An 18,256-nucleotide genomic window follows, 5' to 3' on the forward strand; every position below is an offset into this window, starting at 1 on the left:
ACTGACGTCTTAACTTCCTCGACTATCCAACCATTACCACTAAAATACTACAGTCCATAGATTTAAAAAACCCCTATTTAACAAACAAAAAATTTCTGCCCTAAAGAAACCGTTAGAACTTTTATTTCATTCGTGAATAGAACACGCTAAAGTTCGGGACACGAGCCAATGAATATAAATTGCTCAAGTACAGTACACTATAATAGGACTAATATGTTAAAATGTCCCGATCTCACGAATGGCAATTGAATTGTTTTACCATTTTCTTAAGCGATCGGAGATTTTAATCTCGAGAACATTTTTATTTTTCCATTAAAAGTCATCAATCTTACGTTTTGTTTTCATTAACAGAAACTGCTCGAGATTTTTTATTTTTATTTTGAATACCCCGTGACAAAGAAACCAATTTGTATTACTCGTATTTCTTTAACACCAGGAAATAAATCACAACACAATGATTACTTTCGCTTCAAAGGTTTAAGCGAATATCATTTGTTCATGCGTTGATTTATCTGAAATTTATCTTCGCTTTTATATATTTAGTGTCTACTTTGTTACTTTCCCGGCTGTTATACATATAACAAAGTATGGAATTAAAAAAATGCCCTCAAGATTTTTACATTTTTGGACTCGGAGGACCTCGAAACCTCGAGAAATGCAAAAAATTCTGAGTGTTTTTTCTGCGTTTATGATGTTCGTGGAGGGTACGATTTTGTTTATCAAATTTGAAGCTTAACTTCTATGCCTTTTGCCGAAAATTTCTGAAATCTGCAGGGAGATTTGTATATAAGGGGCATTAGTACTATTAAATTTTGGTCATTAATTAAATGTCGAGGGAGTGAGGAAATAGGTGGAGAGTCACGTTTCGTATCTTGAATGGTCGGACTTAATGATTTCACTTGTTATTAGCGTTTATATTTCATTTTATAAAGCTCATCTTTTCATCAAAATTATGCTTTTTGCCATTTTATAATAATTAGTAATATAAAAAGTCTTTAAAAATAAAATCTCGTAACAAATGCCGGCCACACACAATTTTCAGGTAATGTATAAATTGATTCTTTCCATAGATAGACTATAACTATTTTACTTTCCACTCCATGGAAAATGAGAGGGCCTTTTTTCCATATCCATTGTAGGTTTGGCAGGCCCGCAATGGAGTAGACTAACCAGTCTACCCCATTGCGATAGGGCATTGGTGACGAATGGGGCCCGACGTATCCGAGACAGAACGCTTAGTTTTTGGGTGGTTCGCCAGGATTCGATCCTGGGTCCACCAGAGCCTAGCCTAGTCATCTGGTCATCCTAACGGCAAATAATGCAAACGGTATAAACGTCATATTATATATACAGTCAAACCTGTTATTTATGCGGGGGATAGGGACCGCATTAAAAAAAACGCATAAAAGAAAATCTCACGAAACTTCACGAATGGCTGTAAATAATAGTTTTCGCGACACAATTTAAAAATATTTTTTTATGCGGTCAACAGGGACCGCATAAAAAAAGTCTCACATAGAAAATAACTCAAAACCGTACGAAATAGAATTTATTGACAACAGATGTCAGCACTTGACTGCATCGTCTGGTCTATCGTCTGTTTTACATATTTTTGTCCAGGTGGTGTTTTGTTGACTTAAAAAGTAAATTATTTCATTTTTCGCATATTCATGCAATAATATTACTGTAATAAGTGCATTTATGCTATAATAAGTTTATTTAGCTATAATAAGTCAACGTAAGACATGACGAATCGCACGAGACTAGTCGCCAACTATACCGCACAAATTAAAATTTCGCATTAAAAAAATCGCACAAATAAAAATCGCACATAAAAAGAGCGCATAAAAACAGGTTTGACTGTATATATATATATATATATATACACACTTTAATATAAACATGTTCCTACTATTTTCCTAATAGGCCATAATAATTATTTTTAATTAAACAACAGAAAAACAATTTTCTTTTATGTTGACAATAAGCATAATCAGACGAAATACGTAAAAACAAATATATTGGATTAGATTGTAATTCCCCGTAAAACCCGTTCAATTAAAGGATTGTAAGACTGACGGAATAACATGGGCGATCTGCCAAGAGGATTTTTATGGGAAGATGACCCCTATTTAGCTGCTCGGCAAGTAAAGTAAATCCGAAAAATTCCACGTGGCTGAACCCGCGACCAACCACCAGGTTTCATCCACTAGTCCACAGGTGGGCACGCATAAAATTTGGACATTTGTATATTTTTTATTATTATAAAATTCATTATCGGGTTAGCATATATTAAAATAGCTAATGATAGTTTGATTCTTTTACTGTATTTATTGATTCTGTTTTTCTTCACTATTATCTCACTATCACCAGCGATTAAAGCCCGTTGGGATACCTGAAATTTAAAATTTTAAAACTGAAATAAAAAAGCATATTGTTTCAATTCATATGTAGATGAGCTCTACTGTTCAAAATGTGCTTATTTATTTATTTAAGATTAATACAGCATTAATGTTAGTCACCAAACTATAAATTACTTATACTGTTTTAGTTTGTGGAAGAATGCATATTAAGGTAAAGTTAGTCTTAAAATTAACTGTACATTAATCAAATTAAAAAGTTATATATTTAACTGTTAAGATTAGGAAAGTTTGTTTTATTGTACTAAAAATAAAAGTAGAAAAACTATAGTTTTAATGAGACGTTCTTTTCCAAATCAAAATAATTTGTTTTCAAAAATTTATTCCACATGGAATATTTTAAATTTATTTATTTAGCATTTAAAAATCATTAGAAATCAATTTTTATATAACAACATAATAAAACAAATTTAGTTCAGTATAAATTATCACACAGGCGGACTTAAATAGACTGGAATAATTTTTATTGAAAACTGTTATCTTGACTAAAATCTTTAAATAATTCTTTGCATATATTTCTTTATAAAAATATTTTTATAAGAAAATACTGAATTACACTTCAACTTCAGATATTTACAGAGATATTAATAATTATAGATGATATTTACATAAACAATCATGTTTACAAGATTTAATGTAATATGCATGTAACTAGAGCAAATAATTACAAATAGATGTAAACAATGACAATTTTAATGGTGAGCCATTATTAAAAGTGTTACAAAGTCTTAATATTTTTTTCATATGATGATTTTCACAAGCACAATATATATATATTTATATAAACATTGATAGCATCTAGATAATATCTTACAGTTTTTGTGTGGCATTTCTATTCAGTCAAAACGAGACACGTCGCCGAGATATTCACAGATGTTGTCGTAATTTAATTTCACTACAGTCTCTCTATCACTAAGTAATTGTACAGTCGCGACACAATTTGGTTTATCTCGTTTCAATATGACACCAACCTATGGAAAAAAACAACAAAATTATTTCACAATTGAAATTAAATAATAATAAACTCTTAATAAAATTTTCAGTTTAAAAAAATGTAATTATTTACTTTTTCATTTGAAAAAAATAACTTAAAAAAGCTAACTTAGAAATTGGTTTGATATAAAATATCTACAATAAACTGTTATTTATTTTAATTGCCATATTAAAGACATTTATTTAAAAGATATTCTCATTCACAATTTTTTTATGACTTATTATTTGAATGTTTAAAAAAGATTTCATTTTTATTATTATTTTAAATTTTAGCAGATGAAATTTCTAACCGTAACAATGATTTGACATAATTATAAAATTATTATATAATGAAAACTATTGAAACTTTTTAGGTCCTGAAGAATGAGACCACCACATTGTTATTTCAACATATGAAGTAAATTCAATGCATTACAACGAGATAAACCTCGTGGTTTAGATCTCTCTTAAAATGTCTAATGGATTAAAAAAATAATCCTAGCAATACATATTCAACAACAAGGAAATCCAAAGAAATAATCTGTTTAAAAGCAAAGACTTTCTAAATTTAGTAATCTATGTAAAACAGTATTATAAATTTATTAGTTTACCAACAAACTCAAACTAATTTCTCAAAATAGAATATCTTAGTTATCTATCATTCAATTCCTGTAATGCATAAAATAAACATTAAATTAATTAAACCAAAAAACTAAGTGCACAACTTCCAAATTTGGGAATTAAAGTTAATTTAACTGATTCCAAACTAAATGCCAAAACAAAAATAGACTCTCAGTACATATAACAAAAATTGGGAACTAGATAACTCCCTCCTTTGTCATATTTAGATTATTTTCTTTGACAGTTCATTGCAAATAAAGTTATATGATCTCTCTTCATTTTATTTTTTACACAACAAATCAGACAATTGTTCCGTAATACAATATACAATAATTTTTCCAATAATGGTTTATAACACTGTGATTTATGTTTTATAATATGTAATTAAACAACACATGAGTATCATATACAGTAATGAAACATTATGCTTTTGAACAAAATAGCCATGTCCTGTGCAAAAGAGTAATGTTTAGTGAATGAGTTGAGAATATAATGTTGCAGACAATTAACAGCTAATAGCATGCAATAAAAATATAATAAAGAATAGTTAAGGAAATATTTTTTAAAGATGACAATTAGTCTTCCTGAGATTGAAGGAAATCATTCTTTTGTGACCGAAAGATTAAAATGAAACTGTTCCTGTAATATAATGAAAACTCATCCAGCAACACCACTCATTCTGGTTCTTATTAAAAATCCTGGAATCAGAACGTGTAGATGGTGCCCCATAAGCCTTATTTGATCACAGACACAACTTCATTTTGAAGATTTTCAGATTTCATTCTGGTTCCAAGAGTTTTAATAAACTCTTGGAACCAGAATGAAATCTGAAATTTTCTCTTTCTGAAGTAACAAAAGAGGAAGTATGGTCTTTAATTTACAAAACACTAACATTAATTTCCTATAAATAATTTAAAAGATCATTTCTAGTATCATAAACCAAAATTTGCTATATGAAATAAGTTAAGAATTACAGAAAGTCTAGAAAATACAGGTACTTTCTTCCTATATTTTTCATAAGTCTGATATATGGACAAGATAAACAAAAGATTGTCTTGTCCATATATCAGAATTAAAACGAAAATCATAATTTGATTATTTAAAAACTCAAAATTTCTGTAACAAAACTTTATTAACATTTTTTGTCATTAGAAATTTACATTTAAGAGAATATGACTAAATATTTCATTAAAATATTTCTGAAATTTTGTTTCAATCTGATCTTTTTTGTGTGTAAAAACTAATTAAAATATATTCATTTTTATAATCAGTAAAATATTAATTAAACAAATAAACATTGGAATATAAAAAAAACTATAGTCAGTTCTAAGACCAGTTTAAAAATTAATATTTTTTTTTGAGATTTAATATAAATTTCTGTGCGCCAAATAATATTTTTCTCTTTTTTATGCCTTTTCTGGGTATTTCACATACAGTAAATCTGAATATTTAACATAGTATGGATTTCTTACTTCTCTAATATACAAAATCAATCTCAATCAATTATTCATTGAAAATTTGCAAAGGATGATTATCATATATTTTCCTCTCCATTCTATCTTTTCTTTACTCCTTAATGCATTCTTCTAATATTTTGGTTTGTATTCAATATATGAAATGGTAATATTAAAATGAGAGTCAAATGACTGATTTTATCAAGTATCTCATATGTTCCATAATATTGCTATATACCATATACCATATCAGCCTTAAGCTTGAAGCAACTTAACATTTCATGTCTATATTGTAATGCTGTTCAAATTGTGATTATTTATACAGTATATAGTGTATTTTTTTTTCAATATATCTGGCATTGTACAGTGAAGCATCAAAAATCTGGACTAATTGGGCTCAAACCCATCTGGATGTACATACAAATATGTGTGTAATTTAGCATATTAAGAACTATAAACTACAGAGAAATTCAAGTTTAGGTATTCAAACTAGTATTTCACAAAGAATGTAGGAATACTTACAAATATTTAAAATATACAAGTAATTAACAGAATTACTATATTTAAACAAACAAATATAATAATCATAATCTTAATTTTGAGATTATTACTTACAGAGTAGATTTAGTGAGATTAAAACATTAAGAATTTTGACTGAATGTTAGCACATCAACAATGCAAGGCTAAAAGAATACAAGCTGAAAGACCATCAACTAAGTTACCATTGAAAGAGAAAAAAATCCATTTTTCAACAACCAAACCTGGAATTTTGATGTTCCACTTTATTTCTAATTAGCCTGCTATAATTAAACAATTTAATGCATTATAATAAACAGGAATAAATTTTGAACACACTTTCTATCTATAATTATATTACATTCATTTTCTATCAAATTTAGTATGAAAAAAGCACAGAAATTCCTTGGAATAGTCTATCCCAGATATACCAGGCTGTCTTCACCACCATACAGTTGCATTGTGTTCCTGATGGACTTGATAAAAAGGTACTGATGTTTTTACTCTTTCTGCCCAAAGGCCAAAAAAATAAAAATTCTTTCTCTTACTCTTTCTGCCCAAAAGAGCAAGAGTAAGAGTAAAAACATTAAACAAATAATTTAATGTTTTATATATTATTATTATAGTAATACATTAATAAATTTTACCTGTCCTTTATGCCTGCCTTGTACTATCATAACATAACTATTTTCTGATCTTGGTACCACTGTTTCCAACATTGAGTAATGTACATCTGAAATAAAAATAAACCCAATTGAAACTAATATTTAAAAATAACTGTACACAAAAAGATATAAAGTAAACTCTTTGAGATGTATAATTAATGTATGTTCATTAGCTCATTCAATCATTGAAATATAATATTCTATAAATCTACATTTTACAGACTCAATTATTTTGTGTATTATTAATTTTATGAAATATATATTAAAACAATCATTAATTCATTATGTAATTTGTAAGAATTAAAAAAATACAAATTTTTTTTCTATTCTTTTAATGATGTAAGAGGGGAAAAACAAAAGCTTTGAACTATATATGTAAGATGGTAAACCTAGTTATAATAACAGCAGTTAAATTACTAAGATGGTATAAATTTGTAATGCATTGGTAATAGACACTTAGTAGGAAATTAATTTCCTTGTTATTTAAATGTGACTCACTTTTAATTGTAAAAATAATAAAAACAAAAAAATGAAATTGATAATTCTTCTAAATCATTTATAAAAGTACAAATAGGATAAAAAAATTAATATTAGACACGTTTCAAGAAACAATTCCAATCATCTCACTAATTAAAGGAGATCCAAAAATTATAATGCATGCTTTGAATGTATTGTATTTAGGTTTTATTTTTATAATTTATAATATTTTTCATATTATTCCAATACTGAACTCCATTTATTTGATTACTTATGATATTTGCTGAATTATAGTAAATGGATCCTAGAACAAAAAAAACCTAACCTAATCAAAAAATAGAAGCTAATTGGATTATCTTATTCTATTACAGGTGGTTACATTATAAAATTTGATTTCCAACTATTTATTCATTTTTAAAACTATCATTTTCTGCAATTTTGCAATCTACTTACAAAAAGAAAGAAATAAAAAAGGATATATTTTTCTGGATTTTTCACTGGGAAATATGAAGTAGAATTTAAGGTTAAGGATAATAAAGAAAAGAGAAATTATGTATGCTCAACTTAAAACATTCAAAAGCAAGAATATTAAAGAATAAGACTGTCTTATGAAAAATTCTTAATAAGTTTGTAAAAGATGTACAGGTATCATTGAGAAAAGAATCAGCAAGCCTGAAGGTTATGAAACAATTATTTATTTTTGCTGTAGATATACAATATAATCTAATGAATCATGATACAACAGAATTATCTGGAAGATGGAATATGAATTGAGAAAGTTAAGACAGAAGAGAAAATCCAATCTAGTAAGTTAATGAAATATATGAGAAACAAGAATATTAACATGTTAACAGCATCAGTAGATAGACTTTTAGGCAGCTGCTGGGCATTACAAGTCACGGGTGACTCGTTGTCTATTTCAATACAGGGCTGTATGAGGCACAGGTGACTCGTGTGACATCAATTCATTAATGAATTCTATACGGCTAGTGATTGGACATAAGACAAAATCATTAATATATTAAATATAAGACACTATTAATATATATTCCTCTACTGTAGTCCAACAAAAATGTGATTCATAGGGGAGTCAAAACTGACGTTTTAATTTTGTAACATAAGAACTTTTAGCATGCAATTACAAAAGTTATCATTGCAAATAGAATGCAAAAATAAAAAAACTAAGAAATTTAAAGGCTGTGTACTAATTTTCATGTTTTAATATTAATTTTATTGAGTTATAATTCAATGTTTCATAGTAAAACACACTTTACAATTCATATTTTCTAAACACTGAGCTAAAGATATAATAAAATAATATATAATAAAAACCTACATTTATTGAAATGATAATACATAACAGTTTTTGAAACAGTTTTACATAAAAATGTAATTATGTTGAATCTCATGGAAAATGATGTTTTCTGTTGAAACAAGCTATGCAAAGTGTTGGCTGCCTAAGACAATCATTACAAAATGTAGTCACTTGTTTTGTGGTACTGTCTGCCTTTTGGCTGGTAGTGTTTTTATGTGCTCCTGCATAGCAACCTTGGCAACAGCGACATACTTTTCTTGCAAAATATGAATGCTGCATTTTGCAAAAAAATGTCATCAGTTTTGTCTGTACAGTTTCACCAAGTATTTTTTTTGCCACTACTTCACGGAACTCATCATTGACAGATGTTTTTGTTCTGGACTATGGTACTGGGAATAGATACAGTAAGCATTGACCATGGAAATGCCAAGTAAATAAGTACCATTAGCTTTCTGTACCACTTGATACCTCTTTGGAGCAGGGTGTAGTAGGATGCATTTGATCTGACAGATCTACTCCTTTTTTGTCATAACTATAGTCAATGATATATTGTGGTTTCATCACAGGCTCTTGGAATTTTTTATTTTTTTCCCAGTTTTCCATTTTATTATTCGAATTCCTTGATTATTTTCTAAACCACAAACTTCACCTTTTTAGTCATTTTTGTACCAAATCTTTTTGAGAACCTTGCCTGTTTTTCTAAGGATTCCACACAGTCTTGTATTTTTTGCCATTAACTCATAAGCTAAATCTACACTTGTGTAAAAACTGTCAGTGTAAAGAGATCCACCTGAATCACAGACCACTGCACAGTTGCATTCAGACATCATGGCTATGTAAAACTCCAGAATTTGACATCTGTTTCTCCATGTAGACCTGGCTAAAAGAAGTGTACCCATCTGGTGTGCACAACTTGTAGACTTTGATGTCATACTTATGTGATTTTCCAGGAATGTACTGTCAAAACAGAAGTCAACCTCGCCAAGGAATCATTGTTTCATCAATGACAATCTGTGCTCCTGGAGTAATAAGCATCCTTGAAATTGCCAGATAATTTGGTGAGAATTTCTCTAACTTTGTACAGACGGTCACTGTGGTCAAGAGAAATATTATCAGTAAAATTTTGAATTGACCTTGAGGCATTACTGATTTTATGAGGCAGTTCTCATAGAAAGGGTCTTTGGACCAATAAGTCTGATATTGAGCAAGAGAGAAAGACCCATGCATGTCATGATGGCCAAGAACTTTGACTCTATTCATTGGTTGTAGGGAACTACTTTTTCACATGCGATTTTGATGTCAAAATCTTGCTTGCTAAATATTGACGAGCATATCTATTGGTCTCATTAGTCATTATATCTAAATATCATCACTGACAAATTTTTGATAAATTTCGTGGATCATCCAGATTAGTGTTACAAAGGTTCAACTTTTGATTTCCTTGGACGTTATGAGCTGTCGAGCCAATTGGTTGCCAAACAGTAGTAGTAGACTGCTGAATGTTAGAATAATTACTGTCATTCGCATCATCACTAGCACCTGAGTTATCATCAGAAGCATCAGGAGTCCCTTCACCTTTGGTTTCTGATCTACAAAACAATTCTGATTAATCCAAAAATGCTATATAGTTTGAATAATCTAACTCATTGTCAGATATTCTGGATTCGTTGGTCATACATATACTGACTGACTAAGTTATCCAACAAAATGTTTTGACAGCTAGACATTCTATTTGTATAAGATGATACTTATTATTAAAAAATTCATTTATCCAATGAAAAATAAAGTTAGCCCAAGTCCTATTTTAAACAAAATAACTTACCTCACAAAATATATGTAGTAATAACACTAGTGTAAGACAAATTAGCTGATTCACTAAGACTTATGTGAACAAAGAACTTTCAAGAATGCAGGAACAATAGAAATAATGTGTTTGCACTAAAACCCCAGATTGCAGGCACAAGACATGTGTGACTTGTACCGCCCAAAAATAAGCTTTAACTAAACTAGGGCTGCACGAGTCACCCGTTCCTCATGCTATTAAATTAATATATTTTATCGCACTTAATAAAAAATTATCGATATATCAAGTATGATGCCTGTAGGATTATCAGTTATCATAATATACATGCTGCCCTATGGGAAAACGAGCAATTATGTCTGTTATCCTAACTTGACATGTATATACGAGTAAAGCTATTAATGTGTTAAAATATGTTTATGAATTCCACATATAATTTAAAATACAATGCATTATACATCGTTGGTTTAAAGAAATTTTTTTAATATAAATGATAGGTTTTCAATTTTTGCTATTATATTATAAAATGATATATTCTTCAGAATTCAGAAGAAATGTGTATTGTATTGCTAAGAACTAAACATTATCTCAAAAATGTTTCAAATAAAATGTGCAATTATTTATTATGACATTGCCACAATGCTAGGCTGCAATTTTTAATCATATTTTTAATTTATTTAATTTAAAATATATGCTTTCTACCTTCAAATTAGTAGTGGCTTGCCCTATACATCATAATTTTCCTTTAACAATGGAGTCGTGGCAGTCATCTGTCTAACACCTTTTGGGGAAATTTTTGAATTGAAATAATGTGACTTCTGGTTTGCATCAGAAGTTCATATATAGTTAATTGGGGCTTCCCACCCCTAAGGTTTCCATATCTAGTCTCATCTTTCATCTACCTAACTCTGTTCTCAAGATTAAGGAAAGACAGACAAATGACAGTGGGAATTTATAGATTTACAATTTTTTCAAATTGCAGTCCAACAATTTTATAACTTTATATAAAATCAATGTTATGTTGGTATTACTGTTATTTATATTGTTATGATCTGATATTTTATTTTTATTATTATATATTACTTTTTAATTTTTATAATGGTTCATTTAGTTTAAAAAAATTTTAGATATTCTTACACCTAATTTTACTTATATTTATAAAATCTAGTGATTATTTATTATTTGCAAATTACTCTCACCTTCCAAAACATTTCCATTCTCAGTTTTGCATACACAAGATGTAGGTGTTAATAAATCTTCAATGACCATCTAAATAAAATATGAAGTTATACTTAAGAATAATTAAGAATTATTATTAAAACTGAAATATTAAAAAAACATATAATAAATACAAGAATTTTCATTTTTAAAATCATACAAAATTGAATTATAAAAATTATTTCAAAAACTGCATTAATGTGAGTAATAAAAAATCAGGTCTGTGCTATAAGTTTGTATGTCAGTTTTCTTCTGACAAGTGAGTGAAGTTAAAGAAACAACAAGATTTCCAATGAAAACTTCCCATGAAGAGAAGTTACTGTTAAAAAAATCAAATCAACATAAGAAATTAAATTTTTTATAAGGTCTCAGACTTCCTTCTGGCTTTTTTGTAAAATTGTTCAAAATTGACATACAACCAATGAAATTTTCCAAAATATTTTCTAAAGATCATTAGCATACATTTAGCTAATTTTCCATCAAATATAATAGAATTCTGGACACACTGAAAAACAAAAACTGTCAACAAATGGATTAATGATATGGTGTTTTTAATATTAAAGAATAATTACTTTATAAGTAATGATAAATTTTATAGTCAAAATGATGGTATTCCAATGGGGTTAATAATAAGACCAATTCTTGTGGAATTAAGTATGTCCAATATAGACCAAGCTGTTGTTAACATCAAAGGAATAATTGATCTGTATCGTTACATTGATGATTGTTTTTGGTATATGATAATATAATACAGGCAAATCAGGTCTTAAAAGCAAGTAAATCAAACAGTTGTAGACATCAAATTTGATCTGGAACCAGAAAGCAATTATCAATTACCATTCTTAGATGTTTTAGTTATTAGACTTAAAAGGCAAAATAATTTTTAAAAAATATAAAAAATCATGTAAAATTGACAGTTTGGATTTGCATTATGCATTTTACTTCTGAGGTACCTAGATATATAAAGAAGAATGTTTTTTATATGTACATAGATAAAATCATACAAAGAACCACAAATAAAATAGATAAAATCACTGAAATTCAAGATATTACAAAATGTATTTAATAAATGATTATAGCAAATGCATGATCACTAATTGGATTAATAACAGAAAAGAAAATACACAAAAACAACCAACAGATAACACACCTTATAAATTTTTTAAAATTAAATATGAAATAAATATTTTTGAAATAATTAAAAATAAATAAAACAAATATGGTATAATTTAGATACCAGAACAAAATAATAGTTTAACAAGAGAAATAAATGTACATAACAGTAAGTCAAACATATGGGATCAAAGAAATGTTATATATAAATTAGAATGCAGTTGTAATATACTTAAATTTACATAGGAGAAAGAGGAAAGAATTAAAAGTCTGTTCCAAAGAACATATATATATCTGCCATTAATAATAATAATAATAATAATAATAATAATAATAATAATAATAATAATAATAATAATTTAGCTATAGCAATCCACTGTAATAAAGAAGGTGTCAAATAATAAAAGAAACAATTATGATAGTTAAGAAAGAATCAAATACATATAAAAGAAGATGGTATGAGCATTTAGAAATAATTTAAAAAAATTATGAATAATAATTCTGGCCAAAAAGTGCATGAATCATGGTATGTGTATCTGACAAGAGAAGATGCAGGGGAGGGGGTGTGTATAAATATGAAGAAAAAAAGAGGGCGGTGGCACTAAACTGGTTGTAGCAGTGTTAATGATAGGTTATTTAATGTACAGTGTATCATATTATTTTAATGCTGTCTTTTATTTGTAATAGTTATAACAGTTGACCAACTTGTAGCATTAAGTATTGTTTTATTCACAATGCTCTAAACATTGTTTTAGCATGTTTAATGTAAGTTTATAATTCCTATATTTTTTGTTATTTGGGTATTCAAATTGTTAACACTTTGTTAATATTATAGTAAATACCTAATGGTTGAATGTGTAAAAGGAAATTTGCCAAACGTTGATGTTCTATTTGTACATTTTAAAGTTGTAGATGTATCAATTTTGTGAAGATGTAAGTTATATCATGACCTAAATTTATAATGTTAATACAGCCTAACTTACATATGTTATAATTAAAATAGTTGTAAAGCAGCTGATGAGGGACAGTAGGTCTGAAATGCATACATTTTTGGAAAATAAATTGATGTTCTAAGGCTGATCTTGTGTCTAAAGACGATATAATAAATCTAGGAACAAAGAGGCTATGATAGTGCTCACAAGTAAATTTTCCTTTCTTTTAACAATTTTTTTCAATCGTGAAAACTAAATTAATAAGCAAAAATAAAAATTCTTTATTATTACTAGTACTAATAATTTGGCTTCTTTAGATTAATCAGAAATTGCTCAGAATTTATAGTGCTCCTTAGAAAGCAAATTTATAAAGTTTATTTGTCTTTAAAAAGCTGTCTTTCAATGATCTTTGGTGAATTTCTCATGACATAATTCTTTATTTTACTACCATCTACTAGAAGGTAGTAAAATAAAGAATTTGCATCATCATCATATTATGGCATTTTGTTTTATAAATAAGAAGTTTATTTATTTATTGTGATTAACATCCAAATTTAACATATAGCAAAGCAACTATTTTGATTATTTTTATGAAACTGATCAAACAAATATATAAGTTTCATTAAAACATAAAATGCAACGTAAAGTGAATAAATAAATAAATAAATATACATATCCTGTTATCAAAAATCTAATTCAATCCCAAAAATAATTTAAATATTGAAAAGTATTTTCATTATTTCTAAAGAAAAAAATTCTAACTTATCCCTGATCCACTTTCCTCACTTCCACATCCACAAAACACTGAAAAACACCTAGTTACCTATCAATCCATGATCTTAGCATGATATTAAATATTACAAACTCCAATTAATTTATTCACAAACATTTAATGAGTTTGTTAATAAACATGTTTATAAGCAGTAACATAACAAGTTTGTATAATACACCCTATTATGAATTGGATATAGTGTGTTTTCTTTAATATGCAATAGATAGTAATGAAAATAAATAAAGTAGCAAATTTATTGTATTGAACTGTTAAGAAAAAGCTTCTAAAAGCTTGTTAAGATTTATTAAAATTTTATGATAGAAATCATTAAACTGCACTAGTGCACAGACAATGCTACTGAAACAAATGAAAACAGAGTAGAAACAGAGTCACTCCCTACTTTTCACTTCTGTCAGTGTCATTTTCAAATTTTGAATAAATTTATATTATAAAAACTATTTGATTAAAATATAGAATTGGGTACTAAATAATGTTATTTATTGTAGAGGAAGTTTGGCTACAACGATTTAGATACTAGGATATGGTTGTATAATATACGAGGCGTGTTCAAATGAAAGTGATTCGAAGCATCGTGTGCGAACAGTTTTCAATCTACTTTCGTGAAACAAATGCAATGTACCACGCATGCGCGTGCGCAACCAGATTTGTGATAACTTCATTCATAAGGACGTGGCATTCATTTAAAAATGGCTGATGTGGATGCAACTGTGTCCAAAATGGATCAGCGAGCTGTAATTAAGTTTTTAACACTGGAAGGGTGTAAGCCAGTGGATATTCATCGCAGAATGCTGGCTGTGTACAGTGACACATGTGTGTCGAAGCCCACGGTGACGAGGTGGGCGAGAATGTTTAGCGATGGTCAACACGAGACAAGGGATTTGCCGCGGCCCGGTCAGGCGCACAAAGTTGTGACAGAGAAGCTGATTGCAGACATTGGCACTGCAATCAAGGGAAATGACGTCGAAACATTTGTGACGTCGCAAATGAGTTAAACGTTTCCATCGGTACTGTTTACAATATTGTCACCAACATTTTGAAGTATCGAAAAGTTTGTTGCCAATAGGTACCTAGTGGACGGAATTCGTAACCTTCCTAAGCAATGGGACGCCTGCCTAAATACCATGGGTGATTTCTTTCAATAAACTTTGTATGCATTTCACTCATTAAATATTGTTTTTTCTATCTATGTATCTGTCTCATTTCTGTCCCTACGCATCTCATGGATACACACCGCAAATCACTTTCATTTGAACACCCCTTAAAATTAAAGATATTTATAAGTAAAATATTACCTTAGTGTTAAAATATTTTCCATTTTTGAAGTTTTTATCTACAAATCTTACTCTTAATAGAGGCATCACCCATGATTCAGCTGGAATTTCCTTTTCTTCATTATAACTATAGTAAATAATTCAAAAATTTAATTAAATTAAAATTTCAAAGTAAAAAACACTGTTGCAGAAAGAATCACCATTCTGCAATACAATTTTAAAAACTACAGATGAGGTTCATTTATCTCTTAAAATTAATATACTGTATAACTGTATAACTTTTTAAAAAGTTTCTATTGCCTATAAAATATTTTTGTTTGTATTATATTTACATGGATAAGTAAAACTACAAGAATAAAATAAAATCATAAAAATAAATATAAGCATCAGATGAATTCAAATATTTTAAAAAGTTAATTCTAAAAAATTAAAATATCTTGTAAATAATTATTTAATTATCAGTGCAATCTTGAAAAAATGCCTATTTATAATTGTTTTTCAAACAATCAAATATAATTACAGTGGAACCTCGCTTAACGAGCATAATTCGTTCCAGAATCTTATTCGTAATGCGAAACACTCATTAAGTGAAACAATTTTTTCCATAGAAATTAATGTAAAATACGATAATGCGTTCCATACCGAAAAAAATACTCAAATATTTCATGTATAATGTTTATTCAAAGAAAATTATACAATATACATTATTAAGGAGCGTAAAACATCATCTTTTCTTTTAGCGTGGAATGAACCAACCTGGAATGTAAATTCGATTTGCAGAAAACAAAAAAATAATCACAGATAATAGAGGGGACTTTCGCTCTCCTCGTCACTCGTTATGTGAAACATTGTTCATTAAGCAAGTCATTTTTCTTACAATTTGTTTTGCTTGTTATGCGAGGTGCTTGTTAAGCGAGGTTCCACTGTATATATTTCTTTAATAGATGAGTATAATTTTTTAATATTTATATTAGTTTACATTGAAATGTTTCTGTTCATACTTTTTATTATTAATCATATTCCAATTCCTTATTAATATAAATAAATTTAAATAATATAAAATTTTATAATGTTAATCACAAAATCTTTTCAAAGTAGTTATTTTGAATATTTGAGAATATAATTAATCAATAAAAGTTATTTCTTATCTTATATATTTATATTATTTTAAAAACCACTAAAATGATTACCACATTTTCCATCTTATAAGATACATCTTTAATTTAGCAGAGATTATATATGGAAAAAACAATAGTACCATTTTTGAGGAACTCAGTAACAGAAGGCATTCTTTTATCCTAAATAATTTATTGACGAATGTCGCAGTTAATAATTTTAAGTTAATAATTGATATATTCTCACTGATTAAAAAGTTATGCTTAAAGGAAGAAACACTGGAATCAAATGAAATTTTATTAGTGTGAATAAAATAATAATGGTCATAAGTGATTACAATATCTTAGAAAAGGAACAATTTCTTATGCAACAATGATAAAATTTAAACAAATCTTTAGTACCTTTAGTCTTTCACCTAGATACATGTGGAGAAACAGTTCAGCAAAGAAGCAAACAGGAACTGTGCACTATCCTGCAAGAGATTTACCTATAAATGTTACAACTACTGCTCCAGTTACTTCACATTTCTGTATGGCTGAAATGGGTGTCCCATCTGTTTCCACAAATGCTCAATAGGCAACAAATCTAGAAACCAGACAGACCAAAGAAGTGTGGCAATGCAATAGAAATATTTCAGTGTAACCAGACATTATTTTGCTGGAAAATGGCTGTTTGCAGCTCTGCTATGAAATGCAACACTTAGGAGCACAGGACTTCCATACATACCTGTAATATTATCAATATTTTTCATAGCAGTAAGGATGACTGACTGTCATTCAAGAGGCTCTCCAGATTTACATACCAGCAATAGGGGAAGTGTGTGACTCAACAGTAAGATGGGATTCAAACTCATCAATGATCCATCACATTAACATGGTGCATCTGTTCCAAACAAAACCAAGATTCATTGCTTAAGATGATACACTGCCATGACAACACTGCAAACAAGCCTATAATGTTGAAATGCTAATGACAATATATAGCGATTGCCCTGTAAGCTAATTAGTCTCTGCTAGTTGTCTGTTAATGGTATGGGAAGAGAGACAGTTCTATAGCAAGGTTTCCACATGTCTCTGGGTAATGAACAAAGATACCATTGCACTTGTTCTTGCTTGTCACAAAATCGGACAATCATCTCTCTTGGTAATTTGTATGGGTATCCCGAGACTATCTGGTCATGTATGTGTGTCTCATATATTCATATATCCACTGTTCCAACACAATATGGTCAGAACACCCCAGTTGGCAAGCCAATTTGGCAAAACAACCATCCAGCCTTTCTTAAACTCTATCAACTATGCTAATGTCTTTCACTGTCTAGGACAGGCATGACTGACATTTGAAGACTTCCAGAAAACAAATATATTGAAATTTCTGGACAGTGAGCATCTGTGCAAGCTTTTTTTTTATAACATACTGAGATGATTTTAAGGCTCTATTACCTGATATGCAATCAGGTCAAAATTCTAATTATCAATATTTATATAGCCTACAGCTATATATCAGACAGATAAGTTTTCAGTAATCAGACAATTCTATCTGGACACACAACTTTTTTTGTCAATGAATATA

General features: G+C 28.5%; 1 protein-coding gene across 1 annotated transcript in view; it reads right to left on the reverse strand.

The window, feature by feature from the left end:
• Positions 1–3,097: 3,097 nt before the first annotated feature.
• LOC136980226 (G-patch domain and KOW motifs-containing protein-like) overlaps positions 3,098–18,256 on the reverse strand; it is a 66,242-nt gene continuing 51,083 nt past the window's right edge. Inside the window, exons 7-10 of the mRNA XM_067276321.1 lie at positions 15,590–15,695; positions 11,441–11,510; positions 6,631–6,716; positions 3,098–3,391 (exon numbers count right to left, since the gene is read on the reverse strand). Coding sequence (XP_067132422.1) covers positions 3,257–3,391; positions 6,631–6,716; positions 11,441–11,510; positions 15,590–15,695 — 397 coding nt within the window. The 3' untranslated portion in view covers positions 3,098–3,256. The remainder of the gene's footprint in view (positions 3,392–6,630; positions 6,717–11,440; positions 11,511–15,589; positions 15,696–18,256) is intronic.

Source organism: Centruroides vittatus, unplaced genomic scaffold (assembly GCF_030686945.1).
Source record: "Centruroides vittatus isolate TY-2023 unplaced genomic scaffold, ASM3068694v2 contig_680, whole genome shotgun sequence".
Classification (NCBI taxonomy): domain Eukaryota; kingdom Metazoa; phylum Arthropoda; class Arachnida; order Scorpiones; family Buthidae; genus Centruroides; species Centruroides vittatus.